At 32.4% G+C, this 19,265-nt stretch overlaps 1 protein-coding gene across 12 annotated transcripts in view; it reads left to right on the top strand.

Annotated features, from left to right (window-relative positions):
* LOC115217556 (girdin) overlaps positions 1-19,265 on the top strand; it is a 180,609-nt gene that overhangs the window by 40,529 nt on the left and 120,815 nt on the right. For all 12 annotated transcript variants that reach the window (XM_036507587.1, XM_036507585.1, XM_036507583.1 and 9 more), the window contains one exon: positions 4,887-4,992. In XM_036507587.1, the coding sequence (XP_036363480.1) occupies positions 4,887-4,992 (106 nt within the window). The remainder of the gene's footprint in view (positions 1-4,886; positions 4,993-19,265) is intronic.

The raw sequence follows: 19,265 nt of genomic DNA, 5'->3' as shown, positions 1-19,265 counted from the left end.
AATTATGGAGAAGAGTATGTTTGATATGATGGGTCAAGATAAATTAAGATTTATTATAATCATTAGTGTGTGGGTGGGGTTGGGGCATCAGTTTAACTATTTCTTGAGAATGCTTTATCCTTTTCTTTCATTCATAGACAAGGGATAAATTTCAGATTATTTGTCTGAAAGCACTCAAAAAAACCTGTAACTCAACTGAACGTATTATTTTGCGGTTGGTTTGAAAATTATATTTTTCCAAAATTCTACCAGTCTAAAAATTTTAGTTGGAATTGTGTAATAGCTAACACTGATGCAAAACTGTACCTTTTTGCAATAGGTATTCAGCTGTTCATTCATTATTACAGCTAATTAATTTTGACAAACTTATGTGAGGCAATATTGTACTAATATATGATTGTATCATATTGTAGCATTTATCTTACTACATCATCAGGAACTATTACTGTCTTTTGAGTTCTAATCAAACTGTAACTGATAAGAATGCTCATCAGTTAGATCAGGGGGTCACTAAACTATGGCCCGCAGGCTAGATCCAGCCTGTGAGGTCAGTTCATCCAGCCTGCCACTACTCTATACTTTTTGTACAAGTACCTCCAATAAGAGTTCATTACCTCTGGTATGGCATCAGTGTTTGGAACAACTTGTGTCTGAGAGCGAACATTTTCAAAAATAAAGTATGTGAAGTTAGCATATCGAATGAGGTTGACAGATGAACATTCTCTTGGTTGGATGCAGCAATTCCAAAGCAAACATTGATATCTTAAAAGCTAAACACCATATGTTGGTTGTCTTTATTTTTTGTGTATTCACTGTATTGTATTGAACAAAATGGCCATGTGGCCCGTGCTTGTCATTCTCTCAGCTATCTGGTCTGCCATGAACAAAGTTTGTTAACCCCTGAGTTGGATGGATGTGCTGCTCTCCTCTCTCACAAGCCCATTTACAAAATTGAAAAATATGAGTAGCAAGTAGTGATAAGTTTTGTCTCAATGGAATGCTATGTTTGGAATTTAGAAATTAAAAGGCTATGTGATGCCTTAACCATGGCTGTTATTTGCTAATGGAAACTCCATAACTGTTTCTTTAGTAAACATTTTTCTGAATACACGAGTATCATGAATTGCATTTCTATTTGTTGTGGGTGCATGCCTTAATTTTGTTTTAAATTGTAATTAGTGGACAATAGGCTGTGTGGTAAGAAGCTTGCTTCCCAAGCACATGGTTCTGGGTTCAGTCCCACTGCATGGCACCTTGGGCAAGTATCTTCTACCATCGCCTTGGACTAACCAAAGCCTTATGAGTGGATTTAGTAGATGGAAACTGAAAGAAGCCCATTGTGTATGTATGTGTATATATATATATATATATATATATATATATATATGTATGTATGTATTTGTGTGTCTGTGTTTGTCCCCCACCATCACTTGACAACCAATGTTGGTGTGTTTATGTCCCCCCGTAACTTAGTGGTTCAACAATAGAGACTAATAGAATAAGTACTAAGCTTACAAAGAATAAGTCTTAGGATATATTTGTTCAACTAAAAAGAATAAAAGAATAGCAATAATAGTTACAGGTTTACAATGGGCCAATAACTCGCTGCTTTCCTGGCAGAGAGTGTTCAGTGAGTGTCATTAACTCAGTGGAGAACAAATAGCACAATGTATTTTATTTGAAAAATACATTCTTAATTTTTTCACCAACATTTACATTCTTCAATAATATACATTAGTGAGATTCACGCATGCATGTATGCAAATACACACGCATGCACACTTTACTCTTTTACTGGTTTCAGTCATTGGACTGAGATTATGTTGAGACTCTGCTTTGACAGATTTAATCAAATTGAACCCCAGTATTTTTGTGTTTGATGCTTGCTTTGTCAAACATTTTTGCCAAATTAAGTTACAGAGGTATAAACTAACATCAGTTGTCAAACAGTGAGACAAACACAAAGATACATGCCCACACACACACACACTTGGGATATTTGCTCAGTTTCTGCTTATAAAATTTCCAAAGATACTGGTCACCCAGTGGCTGTTAAGACATTTGCACAAAGCAGCATGCAGTAGAATTGAACTGTAAATTTGCAATGTAATATTCCTCACCACACAACCATCCTCATATTCTTAGCGAGAAAATTAAAATGGTGTAGTCTTGAGCATCCAAACTACATTTTAATTGTATTTTAGAATAAAACTTTTAAAGTACAAGTTCACAATAATAATTAAAATCAACTGATGCAGTTCTTTCATCTACAATTAAAATATTCTTCAGAAGTTTCTTGCTAAAAACAAATTGATTATTTTTAAAACAGTATTGTGATCTATTGAAATAATTTTTTTTTAATTGCTTGAGTTTTCAGTTGCTTCATTTTTTAATTTTTCTTTTTTCTTTTGTGTGTGTGTGGTATTTTATCACTTTGATTTACTTTTTGAAATACTATTTATTTCAGTGGTTGATGTTATAAAAAATTTTTAAATGCTACATTATGTTTCTTAAAAGGTTTGCCTATGTCAGATGTTATTGTAAATGTCTGATTTTGAAATCTTAGACAAGAAAGGAATTACTGTTACCTTTCAAGTGTTAGAATGTTTAGGAAAATGTTATGTGAGAAGTTTACATGGTTTTAAACGCATCACTAAAGGAGCTAGATCTACCTTACAGTGCCATATATGTCAGCAGCTAAGCTGTAGACCTGGTATCAAGTTCTGCTTCTATGCTGGATTTGTTTTCTTTTCTTCCCATATCACTTTTTTCCTTTCACTCATCATATTAATAATTATGTTTTCTATTTGGATCTTTATCTTATAATTCAAGTATTTTTAATTTTTCAAGAATTTGATTTTCCTATTGTGGTATGTGTATATAATATATAATCATGCACTCATTAGACACTACTCCCCATTATATAGCAAGTAAGTGAAAGAGAGTATTCATTGTTATATAGAGTGGAATACTGTTTATTTAAGGTAGAATTTGTGTGAGTTGTTATTCAGAGATTTTAATTCCTGATCCCAAGTGAATGAAGATTGGGAATGAGAAATATCAGTCACATCTCACATACACTGAGCTTTGGAAAACAGAAAAAAAATTTCATATCTAATTGTGTCTGATGTATCTTACTATTTTTAAGAATTGAAGCAGATTCTGTGAGTTGAAGTAAAGTCTGTTAAGATCTCCAGGAAATTGGATGTCAGTGAAGATGTAAAAGGCTACTCATTGGTAATATAGAATGCCAAGGTTCAAAATGAAAATGTAAATGACTGTTGGTTAGAAGGGTTGAACAAAAAATAGCTCTTTCCTATACATGAACTGGCATTACAACAGATTTGTTAATTGATCACTGAACATTGTATAGTGCTACCTGGAAAACTATCCCCCCACCTACATAAAATTACTTCTGTGGAGTTGCAAACAATAGAAGCTACTGAACTATTCATCACAGATGAAGGTTTGGTGCTATCTGCTAATATTCTGTGAGTCGTTGGCATTTTTTGAAAGTATATCAGGGGTTGTTAAATCTTTTGATGGCAAAATTGTTGTTAGGGGACTTTCCCATAACACCAGAGGTCTTAATGTTGCTGCAACTGAAAATTGTGTTAAATCATCTCAGTTTTGGCCTAATCTAAAAATGTTTAAGCTTATCAGAAAACATGATCACAGAGCAAGAAGAATAGACAGCTACTTTATGTTGGAAATGGTGCACTGATTAATAAAGGTAAACTGTAAGAAGATCTAGCAGAATTCTCTTCCTGAACTAATATTAGGTGATTTGGAGTCTTATCAGAAACATATTTGGAGATTTAATAGCAAAGAATTAATTAAAAGTATATCATCAGAGATAGTGTTAACTCCTAAAAATATAGTTACTTTAGAACAATGCATTACTACCTGAATATATCTCAGCATATAGAAAAGTTAATAGCATCATTATGAGTTATCCACTTGTGTTTTTAAATACATTGGTGTTATTGAGAATGCCTCTATATGTTTTGAAACTAAAGGATGGTATGCTTATCATATCATATGATCATGACTCAAGACGTTCTATTTCATGGAACATAAATTTTAATAAAATCTCTTCATCATCTCTACCTTCATGCACAAATACTGACTGATTATAAGAAACAAGAGAAGATATTCCTCTCAACACTACATTTAACACCCTGTGATATTCTTTTTCCCTTTGCTTTAAAAATACAGTAGTTTCCTGTATCCTGGCATCTACAATGATTATCACCATACCACAAAATCAGTCATTTATTCAGGTTGTCATATACCAGCCTTCAATCATTTTTTACACATACTACTTTACATGGCATTCAGTAGAACTAGAAATTAAAATAATTTAAACCTGCGCTTAACCAAGAAAATTCAGGATCAAAATTTTCACAAAAAAACTAATAATAAAAGAATTATTAAATTAGAAAGTATCTGCAAAACCTTTCCCTCCTTAGTATTGTTCTGATGATTTCTCCATAATTTGTTAAATTTTGAATTTCTGTACAATTGAAACAATTAGTGAACCAAGATAAATTTTTGTTGTTTTTCAAAATTGTTTTAAACAAAGTCTGCTACATGTAAATAAGTAAGTATATAAAAATATAGTTTTCTGTATTTTTCACTTGTTATTTTTCAATACATTTGAGATAATCATATTTGATATAATTTCTGACAGCACAGTATATAATGTATATCATATACGATTTTATATGAAAACTTATTTACAAATGTGGCCAAGATTTTATTTTGTTTGTTTCATCAGAAATGTTTAAGTTCTATTTCTGTTAGTATGATGTTGATTTATTTAATTGAAGCAATAAATTTTAAAAATCTTTGATTTATGTTTCTCATCCTTTTGTCATTTTCAGAGACCCACAAACTGTTTACAGCAAAGTTAATACTAACATCAGTGATGTTAATGCTAGAATTCAGAACTGGGATAATTTAGTAAAAAACATTAAAGCATATTACTTGGTAAGAAAAACTTTATTTAAATTTGTGATTTTATTTTTGTTTTATCTATAATACATTAAAAATGAAGTTCAGTCTTGCTTGCTTGCTTGCAATGTTACACAGCTAAACTGGTGCGTAATGGGAAAATACTTTGAAAGTAGAGTGCCCCTGAAATGTGAATACAAATGGAATAAAACAAGTTTCATGTAAATCGGACCAGTGGTTGAGATATTTGGGCCTTTGGAGTGTAAATATCCAAAATGGTGCATAATGGGAAAATATTCTGAAAATAACTTAACCTTGAAAAGGAAGAAACTCTAACCTTTCCATTAGACACATTATGATGGGCAAAATATTTTAAAGTGAAAATGACTTTAAAAATATGGTAAATATTTTGTAAAAGACCCATAACTTTGGTGTGAAATAGTTTTATTCCATGGGTTTCTTTTGAGTGTATTCAACGTATCTCACCACCAAAGATTTGGCCACTATTTCTAGCACACCCTACTACCATGTAACAGCTATTTGTGATAAAGGACCCAAAATAGCTGTTACATGGTAGCAGGGCATGCAAGAAATATCAGCCAAATCTTTCCTTTTCTGGGGAAAGAAGCTGTTTAGCTGTGATTTCAATGTCACATTCATTGAAAGCATGCAAAATAACATGGAAAAGAAAAAGAATACCCACAAAACAAAACTCCATTGCTGGGAAACTCAGACTTCCATGGTGACCCAACAGGTCACGGGTAGTCTAGTTTTAATTATACTCTGAATTGTTTTCACTTTTTATTGTAATATCTTTGTATTTGTGTATTTGTTTTCACAATATAAATTTATTTTTATAATCTCTTATGATAAAAGACAGATTTTCTCTACCTCTGACATAGTTTGTTTTTAATACAATTGTACAATATAGAATTTCTTCAATTGGAATTTACCTATGATTTTTCGAAGTAGATTCGATTGGGTCATGGCATATACATTTTTTTCAATTTCACCCCCAATTAAGCAAAAATTCCAGAAAACTCAATATTTTACGATTTGCCTCTCTCATTTCAAATGCTTTACTCCTGCTATTACCACACTTTCTCCTACTTTCTCTTTGCAAGTGTATACCACTATCATATCCTCTTTCTGCAACTCTTATTCAACATCACACATTCTGCTACTTTCTCTTATTAATGCTTAAACCAATCAAAAAAAAAAAAGGAAACAGATCTGTTGCTAACTTTTGGTAGTATTCATTGGCGAGCATACTTCAGTTGTCAATTGTTGAAAGAAAGAAATTGTAAGCTAAGAAGGTGTGTGTGTGTGTGTCTGTGCGTGCATGTGTGTAGGAAGTGAAGGATAAAAATATGGCAAGAAGTGGACAGATGTACATATATACATACATCCATCCATACATACATACATACATGCGTGTGTGTATTAATGTGTGTGTGTATGTATGTGTATTAATGTGTGTGTGTGTTCTCTCTATATAAAGCTGAAGTTGTCTGTGTGCGCCAGGTTTGGTAGCCTTCAACTAACACTATCTCCTCCGAGACCCTGCGGTGCAAGTTGACCAAAATTGAGAGTATGATAGAAGAAGGGTTGCTCTTCCTTCCGTAGAAGATAAAATTCAAATCGGACCACGTTAACACCAAAAATTATTTACATCAAAAAGGTGCTTTTTTCTATGAAAAGCCCTATTTTTTACGATTTTTTTCACTGCTGTGTCACTACTTTTCGGTGTATTTCAACCAGAAAAATGTTCACTTGAAGAGAATAACAAGCTACATAATGCAAAATTTTTACTTTTCAAAAATTCCAATTCCAGCGGGTTGAAACAAACCCGAGCAACGCCAGGCGATACTGCTAGTATCAGTATAAAATTCAAGGTGGGGGAAATACATTGGTCAGTATTTTTGATCATATGCATAATCCAAACATATTTTGCTTTGCATGTTGCATCAATAACATTTTAAAAGGTATCTGGAACCCCAGTGTAACTGATCTGCAAACCTGTCTTCATTGTAAATAAGCATCAAACATTGGTCAGCCATAAATCTTGTAGTTCTTCAATATTTCTGCATGCGGTAAGAAAAAGAAAAAAAAGGATGGGGTGTTCTTCCCATCTTATTTGCTAAACTGAAGCTTCATTTATTCTTATTGGGTTACCTTTTCCTAGCTCGAAACCCTTACTTTTAATAATCATAGATGGATCCAAAATATATCACAAGGTAATTAAAAAAAACAACCACTACTACATGACAGAAATGGCCAAACTGATAAAATTAAAAAATAACTTTGAAACCAACACACCAACATTGCACACAACAGAAATAAAACTTGATATATTTTCTTTGTTAAACTTTTAGTTATTTGATACCAAGTAAAAAATTAGCAAGCATTTGTATCTGACATAAACCACAAAGCAAACAGTATATAGCAGCAGTAATAACACTAACCAGACCACATCCCAACTCATGACAATGTCAAATAACAATCCCACACTCCAACACCAAGTAAATTTTTCAATATCACCACCTGCCTACCCACACTAGAATCCAGGTATACAGAGGAACTAATGATGAGAGCTCTAAATCATGGTCTAGATGAAAGTAGTGTCTTTACATGGTTTTTGAGAAATAGTGATCAAATCTCCCTCAAATCACACCCAACCATTGTTAAACAAAAAGACCCGTTGGATAATAGAGTACCTGATATGTTCTGATATGCAAAGAAATAGGATGAGCATGACTGGAACATCTTTGACCATTGTTTATCTCATCAGAGTAAGCCTAGGGTTAAACAAGACATGAAGAAATAGACGGGACATTGGAAGGATTACATAACCAACTGTTACACTGCATCTAGTAATACTCAACACTGCATGTTGGAGTGTGAAATCTAGTTCTCAGTTAGATGGAGGCTTGGTATATCTGGAACAACAAATCTGATGGTTGTACTTAGTTATTCAATCAACTGTGCCAAAGCTCTACTCAACTAGAACTTCCCTGAGGTTAGACAATAATAATCCCTGATACTTTTTTTATATTTAACATTTTTTGATCACCCCTGGTTCTATGACACAAACATTCCTTGTTAAAGTGATCTCAGTTAAAACTTTATACCAACATTACATGTTAATTTATGTGCCAGACTTCATTGGCTAGACTTCTTAAGTATCTAAACTGATTTTCAATAAAAATAGAATTTTAAAGAGTTTTAAAAAATCTATATAAATTTGGTAGGACAAACAGAAAAACTCAATATACAATGTGTGTATGTATACATACACCCACCGAAAACACTATATACATCCATATATATCAAACTTGTGAATATGTATTCCAATATATTTCCAGTTAAATTATAATATGAAAGCATTTATTCTGCAAAAATGCTTTTTTTTGTATTTTTATTTTTATACATTTTTATTTTCCCCTTATGTTAAAAAATTAAATTTGTTTCAATTACACTATATATATATATATATATATATATATATATATATATATATATATATATATATATATGGTGCTCCAGCATGGCCGCGGCCTTCGGGCTAAAACGTTTTTAATGATTTTAAGGATTTATATATATACACACACATATATATACATATATGCATATACTGATATCTATTATGCTGGAATTGACCTCATGTAATTATTCATACAGTAATGAGTATTTTCGATTAAGATTTTAATTTAAATGTGAACATTTTAGAGTACATAGTCTTAGGCAGCTGGCTATTATTAAAAGGGTTAAACATTTTAGCTGATTTTGTTGTATTAAATTCTTGAAAAGAGAAAATAGAACCTTGATAAACACCTAGATTACTCTTTGTTCCTTTGTTGTGTTAATTAATGACATTGGCTTAAATTTCTCATTAAATGCTTTAGATGGTTATAAACTCACTAGATATCATTAGACTTCCAAATGATTATAGGTTTACTTGATAAATAGAATTCATACAACTAACTCAAGTAAATCTTTCAGCAACTGATGGTACTCAGATAGAGATTTCTTTCGTGCCAATAACTCATTTATTCATGCATTATTTAATATGATCAGCTGTCAGTTCCATCATTATTGCTGCACATACTCTTATAATACAGAAAGTATATGTTTATCTTTAGATCATAAACTTGTTTAACTCCAACCTTCTGTTGTGGTTGCATGTCCAGTGTAAGCAAGTGATATTTCATGAAATAAACAGTGGTAGTGCCTATTAAGCATGTTTTGTGAGTAATTAAAATCAGAATGTGTTGCCAATGTAGTTCTAAAACATATAGACCTTTTTTGTTCACTTTTATGAGAATTTGAATCGACTCTCTTTAGAATATGACTACATGAGAAACAGAAACAAAAAGCTTTTAAAGTAACAATTGAGTCACTGGAGCTAAAGTTCAGGAATGTTTCCATAAGTATTATATTGTTTCTGAGTCACATGTATCTGTGATTTGCCTTCCAGGGGATGTCAAGAATATCATGGGTATGAGAAATATGCCAAAATCTGATTGCCCCAGCAATATTCCATTCTTGTCTCCTGTCATGCACACAAATCGGAATTGTTTTGACAAATCAAGGCCATGGTAATATTGATTAAAATGTTATTTCCTGTTATTGTTGTCATGGAGATGAATCAGAAGGCAAAAAACTAGACAAAAGCTTTACAAATGTCTCCTTCAGTATTTCAAGAGGCTGAGTTCAATCCTGCAGAGTAAGGTTAAAAAAACAATGTTTTGGTGAAGTCACCATTCTTGTAAAAAAAAAGAAGTAAAAATAAAGGCATTATTTTTCAGAGAAATAATTTGCACAATAGTAAGCTCATAAGCTTGTTGTAATTCTCTTTTGTGTGTGTGTGTGTGAGAGAGAGAGTGAGTAATAGTTAAACAAATGTTATAAAACAAAAGATAATGTATACAATGTTTGAAAATAGTTAAATTTTTTATAATTATAGTAGTGAAACTAGTGAAAACACTATTCTGAGTTTCAAATATTTATCTATATTTGTCTGAAACTCGGAGGTAGTGTCTTGACTGATCATATACTCTAGATGGTGAACAGGTGTGGTCTCCGTTTGTCGAGACGATTTTTTTTCCTAAGTTCACTAGTTTTAGTGGACTGAATTCTTGGATTAAGTGTAGACCGAAAGCAGGGGCTTGGCAGGTCAAATGCAGCCAAGCCTTCCATCTTCTCTTTCACACCGGTGGTGCTGGTGGTCAGGGTTCCACCATGTCATTCTATAGAGGGTTGGTAGAAGCAAAGTGTGACAATACCCTGGGAAACACCCTGGGTCTCGACGATGGTCAACTAGCTGGCCTGTTCAAATGTACATTCCAGACAAGGTCCTTGGATAATTTCCAAAAGTCCCTGGATTGGCAGTGTTACAGAGGAACCGTACCTGTTCATGATAAACTTGCAAAGCATTGAGGTCAGTCTTCACTCACTTGTCCAAGATGTGAGCAGGACAGAGAAACTGTTGTACAATGTCCGGAAATCTTGGAATTGTGGGTTTATGTTGAACAGCTGCTGTCCTGTATGGGAAGAGTACAGCTGTCATCTGAATCAATCATTAAGATTACATTACACTGGTGATTGCATAATAGCATTGAAACATCAGATCTTCAAAAGAATACTGTAATTCAATCAATTATTCCAATTCTACATGGCGTAGTGGTTAAGAGCATGGCTACTAACCCCAAGATTCCAAGTTTGATTCCAAACAGTGACCTGAACAATAGTAATAATAATAATAATATCAAAATATACCTTAGGAATGAGAACCCAAGTTCAAAATTTCCCTCAAGACACCTGATGAAGGCTGGGGGGTATATCAGCTGAAACATTGTGTTAACAGCAAACAAGATGAGGACAAATATCCGTCAAATATAAATAATGTACATAATTCCTCATCTCTTAAACTGTATTAAATAAATAAGTTATTTTTTGTTAAACATAGCTAGTCTGGTAACTTTTTGATACCATCTTGTATGTCACTGTTAATTGTTAACAACACTTTCTGATCTGAATGATGTGAAACATAATTTTGTATTGAAACCATATGAACAAAATTGGGTTTTTTTGTTTTATTTTAGTTTTATTATTGTAACTTGAATTCTTATATTTTATTGAAGGTAATTTTCATAATTAGTTGATTATGACAATAATATTAGAATAAGAGAAAAGCAATAATATTGCAACTTGTAGCATTTATGTCTATAAATTTTACTTTGATCAATAATTTGATGATTGTAAGTTTGTCAGGGTAACTAGTCTTCAGCAAACATGGTGTAAGATTCAGTGATGTTCCAATATTTCATGACATTTCTCTTTTTATATCTTGATTTTGCTATTCATGTTGCATCGCAACTCAGTGTCAAACGTGAAACAAAGGTATCAAGTAGCCTACCTTTTCTGTTGTGTACACCCTCTCCTAGTACCACCAGACGTATGTGTAGGTAATTGAATAGCTGGAGAACTACAAGCTAGTCATGATTAAACAGTTTCTGTGAAAACTTAGATTCAGTTAATCAAGACCAGCTGTTCCTCAAACTTCTGTTTCTACTTTAAATACTATGCTATAGATTAGTACTTACTCTAGCACTAATTAGTCTCTGAAAATAAACAATTCATTTATTAATTGCAATTATTCCTTTGTGGATTTAAATCTACTTATTGCTGTCAGTATAGTAGAACATTTGAGAAATAAGAATTAAGAATTCATTTGCAAATTAATTGTTGTTTTCATTCTTCTAAACTATAGCTTCTTATTAACTAGTCATAATAAAATTCTTGACACAGCTTATCTTTATTTCTTGCATGTTTACATAGATATTAACAAAAAAAAAAATTAAAGCATTTACTGCATTCATGTTGTAAATCAGTTTTTACAGACAGATAATTGATGTGACTTAACTATAATAGATATTGTGGTATATTTTTGTCACTAAGACTAAGACAAACTTTATATACATGATCAGCCTGCTTACTTAGCCAGCTGAGTGGTATCATTTGAAACCTAAAATTATGCAAAGTGCATTATGACCAGTGATATATAACAACATCCAATTGTCTAGTTGACCATATGATTATATATATATATATATATCAACAATATTAATAATAAGGATTACTACGAAGTTGCATAGCATTACTTTAATTCTTTAATTTATATACAGCTTCACATAGACCAACACAGGTTTCAACTGCACTGATTAGTAACCATTGCAATTACAACCCTACTATAAAACCTAGATGGTCAAAGAAATATATTCAGAATTATCCAATGGAATATACCTCTAATTTCTTATAAGAACTTTATTGGATATATATGTTAACTGTTGAATAACCTATTTTGAATATCTGAGAGCAAGCCAGTAATTGTTTTGGGGTAATCTCTTACTATTTACACACACACACATACATATATACACACACATTTACATACAATGGGGTACTGAAAAGTTCCTGGTTTTTGGTAAAAGAAACTACAGGGGGATCAGTTAATTATGATTTTATTCAACACATTCCCCTCTCAGATTCACACTTATTGCAGTAGTTCTTCAGTTTTTCTTGAAAGGTTGGGCCTCCAATCAGGTACTTTCGCAATGCTCTTAAAGCCAGGCATGTATACACACACACACACAGTTTTGTCATTGTGTAATAGTTGTGTAAAATTTTCAAAATCATACAAGCATTGTTGTTTATTTCCAATCTTCAAGAGAAATATGTCCAGTCTTGGAGAAATATCATCTTGCTGGGAAACAAGTGAAATTGGTGACAGGTTGGAAAATCTGCCTCAACAAATTCCATCTGGTCCATGGGAGCTTGGAAAAGTAGATGTTAAAATGATGACATTATTTGCTTGCGTGTAGAATTATGATTAAAAAGCAGTTGCACTCACTCAATCCATTTTAATAGAGTATCATATTTAATTTTTATAAGGAAAAGGTTGACAGAGACTTTGAAATTTTAGCTTACAAGCCATCATCAGTTTGATTGATGGTTAGTAAAACAAAACTTCAGAGTTACTGTCAACCTTTCCCTTGTTAAAAAAAAAATGTGTACGTGTACACATAAGTTTATTTATGTACATGGAGTATATGCATATGTGTATGTATGTGTTTGTACATATGTGTACATGGGCTGCCAAAAATTGGTGTGAAATGGAAAAAAACTTTATATTTTGACCTATTTCAGTTCTTTTCATTTGCATCAAATTGACTTTGCATTTTATCCACCTTCCTGATCAATTTGAAGTCAATCTCCAAGCATTAATGCAGTTCAGTGACTGAAACCAGTAAAAGAATGTGTGCTTATATGTGTACACATATAAGCACACACATTTTTTAAAATTATGCCTGATAAAAAAAATTGTATTCTAAAATGCCTGATAAAAATTATAGTTCTTTTGCAACTTTTAGTGATCTAAAATTTTTTTTTTTTTCTAAAAGAATCAATATAACCTGTATGTTTGAATTGCACTTCAATTCAATGGGTTCAAATGCTGCTACAGATATTGCTTTAACAATTGAAGTAAGACTCATAATTTCACAGACTTATTTAACATGAATTACTGTGAGGTTATGCAAATTCCACCAATTATTGAGTAGTTAGCAACAAAAGCATCTGCTTATAAACTCTCTATTCTTATGATTTTACCAAATAACTAAATTCACATCTTTTTTTTAAATACAAGTATGGAATTATATATATATATATTTGCATTCATGTATGTCTTTGAGTCTGTGTTTGTCCCTGTCACCACTGCTTAACAACTGGTGTTGGTTTGTTTATGTACCTGTAACTTATTGGTTTGACAAAAGAGATCAATAGAATAAGTACCTAACTTAAAATATTAGTTCTGGGGTCAATTTGTTTGATTAAAACCATTCAACATGGTACCCCAACATGGCTGCAGCCTATTGACTGAAACAAGCAAAAGATACCCAATTTATATTTTGTAATTGTGTTTTACACATATCCTAATGTTGATCAGTTTTGCTAAAACAGACTCAGAATCAGTGAATCTATGCAATCAATCACTTCAAACTCAACTAACAGGATTTCCCATAAACAAAATAATATATAGAAGCTTTTTATAGGAAGTAGTCTCTTAACCCTTTTGTTAATGTATTTATTTTGAGATGCTCTGTATTTCTTTCAATTAATTTTAAACATAACAAAGAATTTAGTAAAATAACTTAGTTATCATTAAGCTAGTGTTAGGAACATAAATTGTCACTAAGGTTTGGTGGAAGATTTTAATTCAAAACTTATGAAAACAAGACATTTATACTACAGAGCCAGAGCCGGTTTCAGCCGGGTTGATATCAAAAGGGTTGATATCTTTAACTTTTGGAAAATCAAAAAGAAAAAAAAAGGAAAAAGAAAATACAAGTGGCCTATTTACTAACACACACACTCTGAATAATTAATTCTGAGACTTCTATTGTTATTAAATATGTTCCAACTGAAAATATAAATTCACTCACAATCCAACCCAAATAATGTCTGACCTTAAGCAGAAACGTGCTTTTTCTTAAGGTCATGCAGTTATTCCGTTTGAACTGGCAGTTGTTAATCTCCCCTCTCCTTCATAAAATAATACTTTCCATTGGATAATTCTAGATATACTTCATTCTAAATTATTATCAATTGATTGTAGCTAGGCTTGGGACAAGAATATGAAAACTTGCGACAGAGTTGAGAACTATCAACATAGCACTTTCTCACACTTTCATTGGTATTCTAGATAAGTTAAACAATAAAATATTTTTTATTGTTTTATCTTGACATGATTATCTAGAAGTCTTTATTTATTTATATAGCATGTAGTAGTACTAAACATAATTGTTTTTCAGTATGTTCTTTTTTTTTTTTTAATTATATTGTAACAGATTAGTTTGAATTTAACATAGGGCATATATGTTAATAAGAAAAATCAAAGAGAGTGATAAAATATCTATAAAGAAAATTTGGCGGTGCTCCAGCATGGCCACAGTCAAAATGATTGAAACAAATAAAAGAATAATAATAATCATTTTAACACTCATAAGATGTCTTCCCAAAATTTTATGACTTTTCAGGAGATATGTTTTTAATTTCAAAAAGCAAGTGATACTGTCAGTGAGCCATTGTTTACAACCAGTGAAAATGAAGGAGATATACAAATTCTCTCTCTCTCTCCCTCACACACACACATCTGGGACAAGTTTCCTTCAGTTTCCACCTACTGAATCCAATTACAAAGCTTTGAAGAGCCTGAGGCTATGGAAGAAACTTGCCCAATGTAGGCCTGAACACAAAATCACATAGTTAGGAAGTAGTTTTCTTAGCCATATAGCCATACCTATAAATTTTTGTAAATTTGTAAAGCCTATAAATCACGAAATTTTATTACAGGGTGGGAGTGCTAAGCAGTGATGTGTATAAATGCAATGTTATTACCAGTTCAAATATGCCAGTGACACGTTCAGACTTGTAAACAGCCATTCAGTGTGTTTTGTCATGGAGAAAATTTCTTACTGAAGACAAATGGTGTAAATACACCTAAATCAGCTCACAGTGCTGCCTATCCAGACTGTGAGATGCAAGCATTTCAGAGAGGTTATCTCTTCAGTCACAGAAGCCAAACAGTAGTGCTGTGAGCTGATAAGAGAGACAATCTCTCTTATGTTACAAGTCCGAATGTGCCACTAGCACATTCGGACTTATATAACCACTCCAAAATGCTTGCTTCTCACAGTCTGGATAGGTGGCACTGTAAGCTGATTTAGGTGTATTTACACCATTTGTCAACAGCAAGAAATTTTCTCCATGACAAAACACAGTGAATGGCTTGTTTATGAGTTCAAATCTGGCATATTTGAACTGCTAATAACATTGCAAGAAATTTTAAGTATGAAACAATTAGGCATGTAATGCTTAATAGCAAAATTTTCATTACTTGCTTGGCACAAACTATAGTGTTGAGCAAAGTTTGTTGCTTACTGTTATTATTACAATAAAGACAGAAAGTTGGCAAAAACTTAATTTTTGTTTCTCTGAGTTCAACTATGTTGAGGTTGTTTCTGTCTTTCATCCAAAAAGTTGATAAAATAACTATTATTATTATTATACTGAAATTGATGAAGTTGACTATACCTTGTGTTTATGCACAAAACGTTAATATTACAATTATTGAGAATAAGAAAATGGCATAAATGTTGGTATGAAAGCTTAGATGCTTTATACTATCAAATCTAACATCACACAATTTTGACCTATCAGGGTCAGATTTCCTTTTTAGCCTCTAGAATCATCAAAATAAATAAACAGCACTTTGAGTAAGGCTTTTAATTTCAAACTTGGTTAGGATTATTATTGTTGGTGTTATTACATAAAAATGGAGAAGCAATACATTAATGACTTACATTATTTATTCTCCTCCTTCTACATCTTCAGGTCAGTAACATAAGTGCTGGGGTTGATTCAGTTTCCTGTTCTTCTATCTTACAAATATGTTCCAGTGTAAGAAATCTGCATTATAATATTAATGACCTTGATGCTCTTTGCCTCGCATTTCATTTTACTCTGTAGGATTCCACAGTTAATTAATGAAGTTATTTATTATTACTATGTAACTAGTGATGATTTCATTCAAATTAAAAAAAAATAATCTGTAGGGTACAGTGTTCTTTTAAGTTAGTCAAAGGAAGAGGAGCAGTGCCAGTGACCTTTGCAGGGTTCCTGAGACGGGACAGATTGATGCAGTTGAAGTTCACTTTGAACATTTTATAGTTTAATGAATGAAAAAAATTGGTAGGGAGGAGAATAAGAATTTCAGTGAATTGCAGTGTCTGAAGAACTTGAATGAAGTGCTGTTTAGTATGGAATCTAGGAGGTGACAAGTAAGAGTAAAGGGAAGAGAAGTGAAAAGTGGTTACATGAACTTGGATGGTTAGGGTTTGAATCTAGATAGTTCAAAGGATTAGAGGCCATTGCAGTCATGGTAGAAGAGGTAGAAAAAGGGGGTAAAAAAGCACATCTGTGAGATAGTGATGGAAGCGTGTTAGTTTTTGTTAATCAATCCTATAGCTTTCTTTTGGATGTGTTCTAGGATGTTTGTGCTTGTGCAACAGTAGCACTGACTCACAAAAGGGACCAGTACTGTAATGTGAATCTTACTTGAATGTCAGTAACTGATAAAACTAAGATATTTTATATCTCCTAACAAGGAATTATAGTATTTGTGGTGCAGTTTTGATGTTATGTGTGCAAAATCATCTGAAGTGATCATCAGAGATTATGAGGTACAATATTTGTAGCAATTTTGAGGTTTTTAATGATGTTGTTCATGTGTAGATGGTAGGAACTTCTGTTATTGGAAATGATAGTTAGTAGATCATTAATGTCCACATTGAATGGTGTTGGTGACAAACCTGAACTTTGAGGTACACCAAAGTTCATAATATTGGCTACAAATAACTCCATCAGCACATGCTTCCGTGGTAGGAAGTTTAAGAAATGTGATTCTCATGAAACTTATAGGTGGGCAATTTAGTGTATATATATATGTATAGAGAGAGAGAGAGAGAGAGGCATGGTTGTGTGGTAAGAAGCTTGCTTCTCAACTACATGGTTCCTGGTTCAGTCCCACTGCATGACATCTTGAGCAAATGTCTTCTACTATAGCCTTGACATCTTGAACAAATGTCTTCTACTATAGCCTTGGACTGACCAAAGCCTTGTGAGTGGATTTGGTAGATGGAAACTGAAAGAAGCCTTTTGTATATATATTTATTTGTATGTGTTTGAGTTTATCCCCCATCACCACCTGATAACCAGTGTTGCTGTGTTTACATCCCTGTAACTTAGTGGTTCAGCAAAAGTAACCAATAGAATAAGTACTAGGTTTAAAAAATAACTCCTGGAGTCAACTTGTTTGACTAAAATTCTTCAGGCAGTGTTTCAGCATGGTTGAAGTCAATCAAATGACTGAAACAAGTAAAGAATATGTAAGTACCTGCTTTGCCCAGCATGGTGAGTTCAAATGGGAACTAGACAAATATTACCTCCATTAATATTTTATTATATTAAATGTTTTTATTTATTTATCCTAAGAAAGTGACTATTGTGTCTGAAGCGGGGAAACATTATAAAAAAAAATAAAATGATTAAAAAAAAATGCAATGACAATAGCAAAAGACAAGAAATTAATGCAACATAAATGTCATAATTACCAAGATGTGAGTGTACCTGATGCTTACTTTACCTTCAATAAAATATTTGCTATGTGAGCTATCAAATATTGACAGCTATCTCTTTATGCATTTATTTCTGTTTGTATTTAAAGAAATTCTTTTTGAAGTTCATTATAATCATTGCCTATTTTTGGAAAAAAGAACCTAAAAAACATGCTTATTTAACTGTAATTCTCTTGTGTTAATTTATTTTCTTTCTTTCACTGATTGGGTGATTTCAATCATTGGGTGTAGGGTGATGAGTACCTCAACAGGAGAATAATGCTTTTTTTGTTTGTTTTTGTGAGTGTTTTCATGGATTCTTTTTTCTTCTATTTTCTTTTCTTGTTGCTGCTTATAGACTGATTCCCTCCACCCTCAAGTTCTTAGGTTACACAGTTGCCCCTCACGTGGAATGCTGAACAATCTGCTATTCTGTCGAAACCATCTTTGTTAAATCTACCTTATATGGTGACTCTAGAAAGCTGTTGCTTTTTTACTTAAGTAGTAACTTTATAGGCTTTCTTGCTGTACACATATCACTGTTTTTTAGTGCTTAATTGTAGTATTCTCAGAGTGATAGTTATATCATAAAAGTTGTGTATATATACTTGAAAGGTAGCACAACATTAAATAGATTCTCTTTTAATATATCTAGTGAACTATGTGTGTGTGTGTGAACAAAACTGTACTTTATGTATTTTTATTTTTATTTGGGTAAGACATGTAACTGAAATTCCCAATGGCTTAATTCCAGTTTCGGGAATCATTAGAATTATTTAAATACATTAAAATAATAATATAATTTTGGTGTATGATGTGGTATGGATCACTTTGATCTCTTTGCTTCTCCCACCATTTCTCTCTCACCTTTGGGTGCACATCTCTCTCTCTTTCTCTCTCCATCCTACTTTTTTTTACCCCTTTCAGTCTCACCCCTATCTATTTTCACCTATCTCCTTTCCTCTGTTGCCCTCCCCCCACTTCACACATTATATATATATAGTGTGTGTGTATGTGTCATTCTGTCTCTCTCTCTCTCTCTCTGTTTTCTCCATCCCTCTCTATCACTTTTTT

Source organism: Octopus sinensis, linkage group LG11 (genome assembly GCF_006345805.1).
Source record: "Octopus sinensis linkage group LG11, ASM634580v1, whole genome shotgun sequence".
NCBI classification, from domain to species: Eukaryota; Metazoa; Mollusca; class Cephalopoda; order Octopoda; family Octopodidae; genus Octopus; species Octopus sinensis.
The sequence above is the reverse complement of the archived record's forward strand: the minus strand, read 5'-3'. Positions and strand labels throughout refer to the sequence as shown.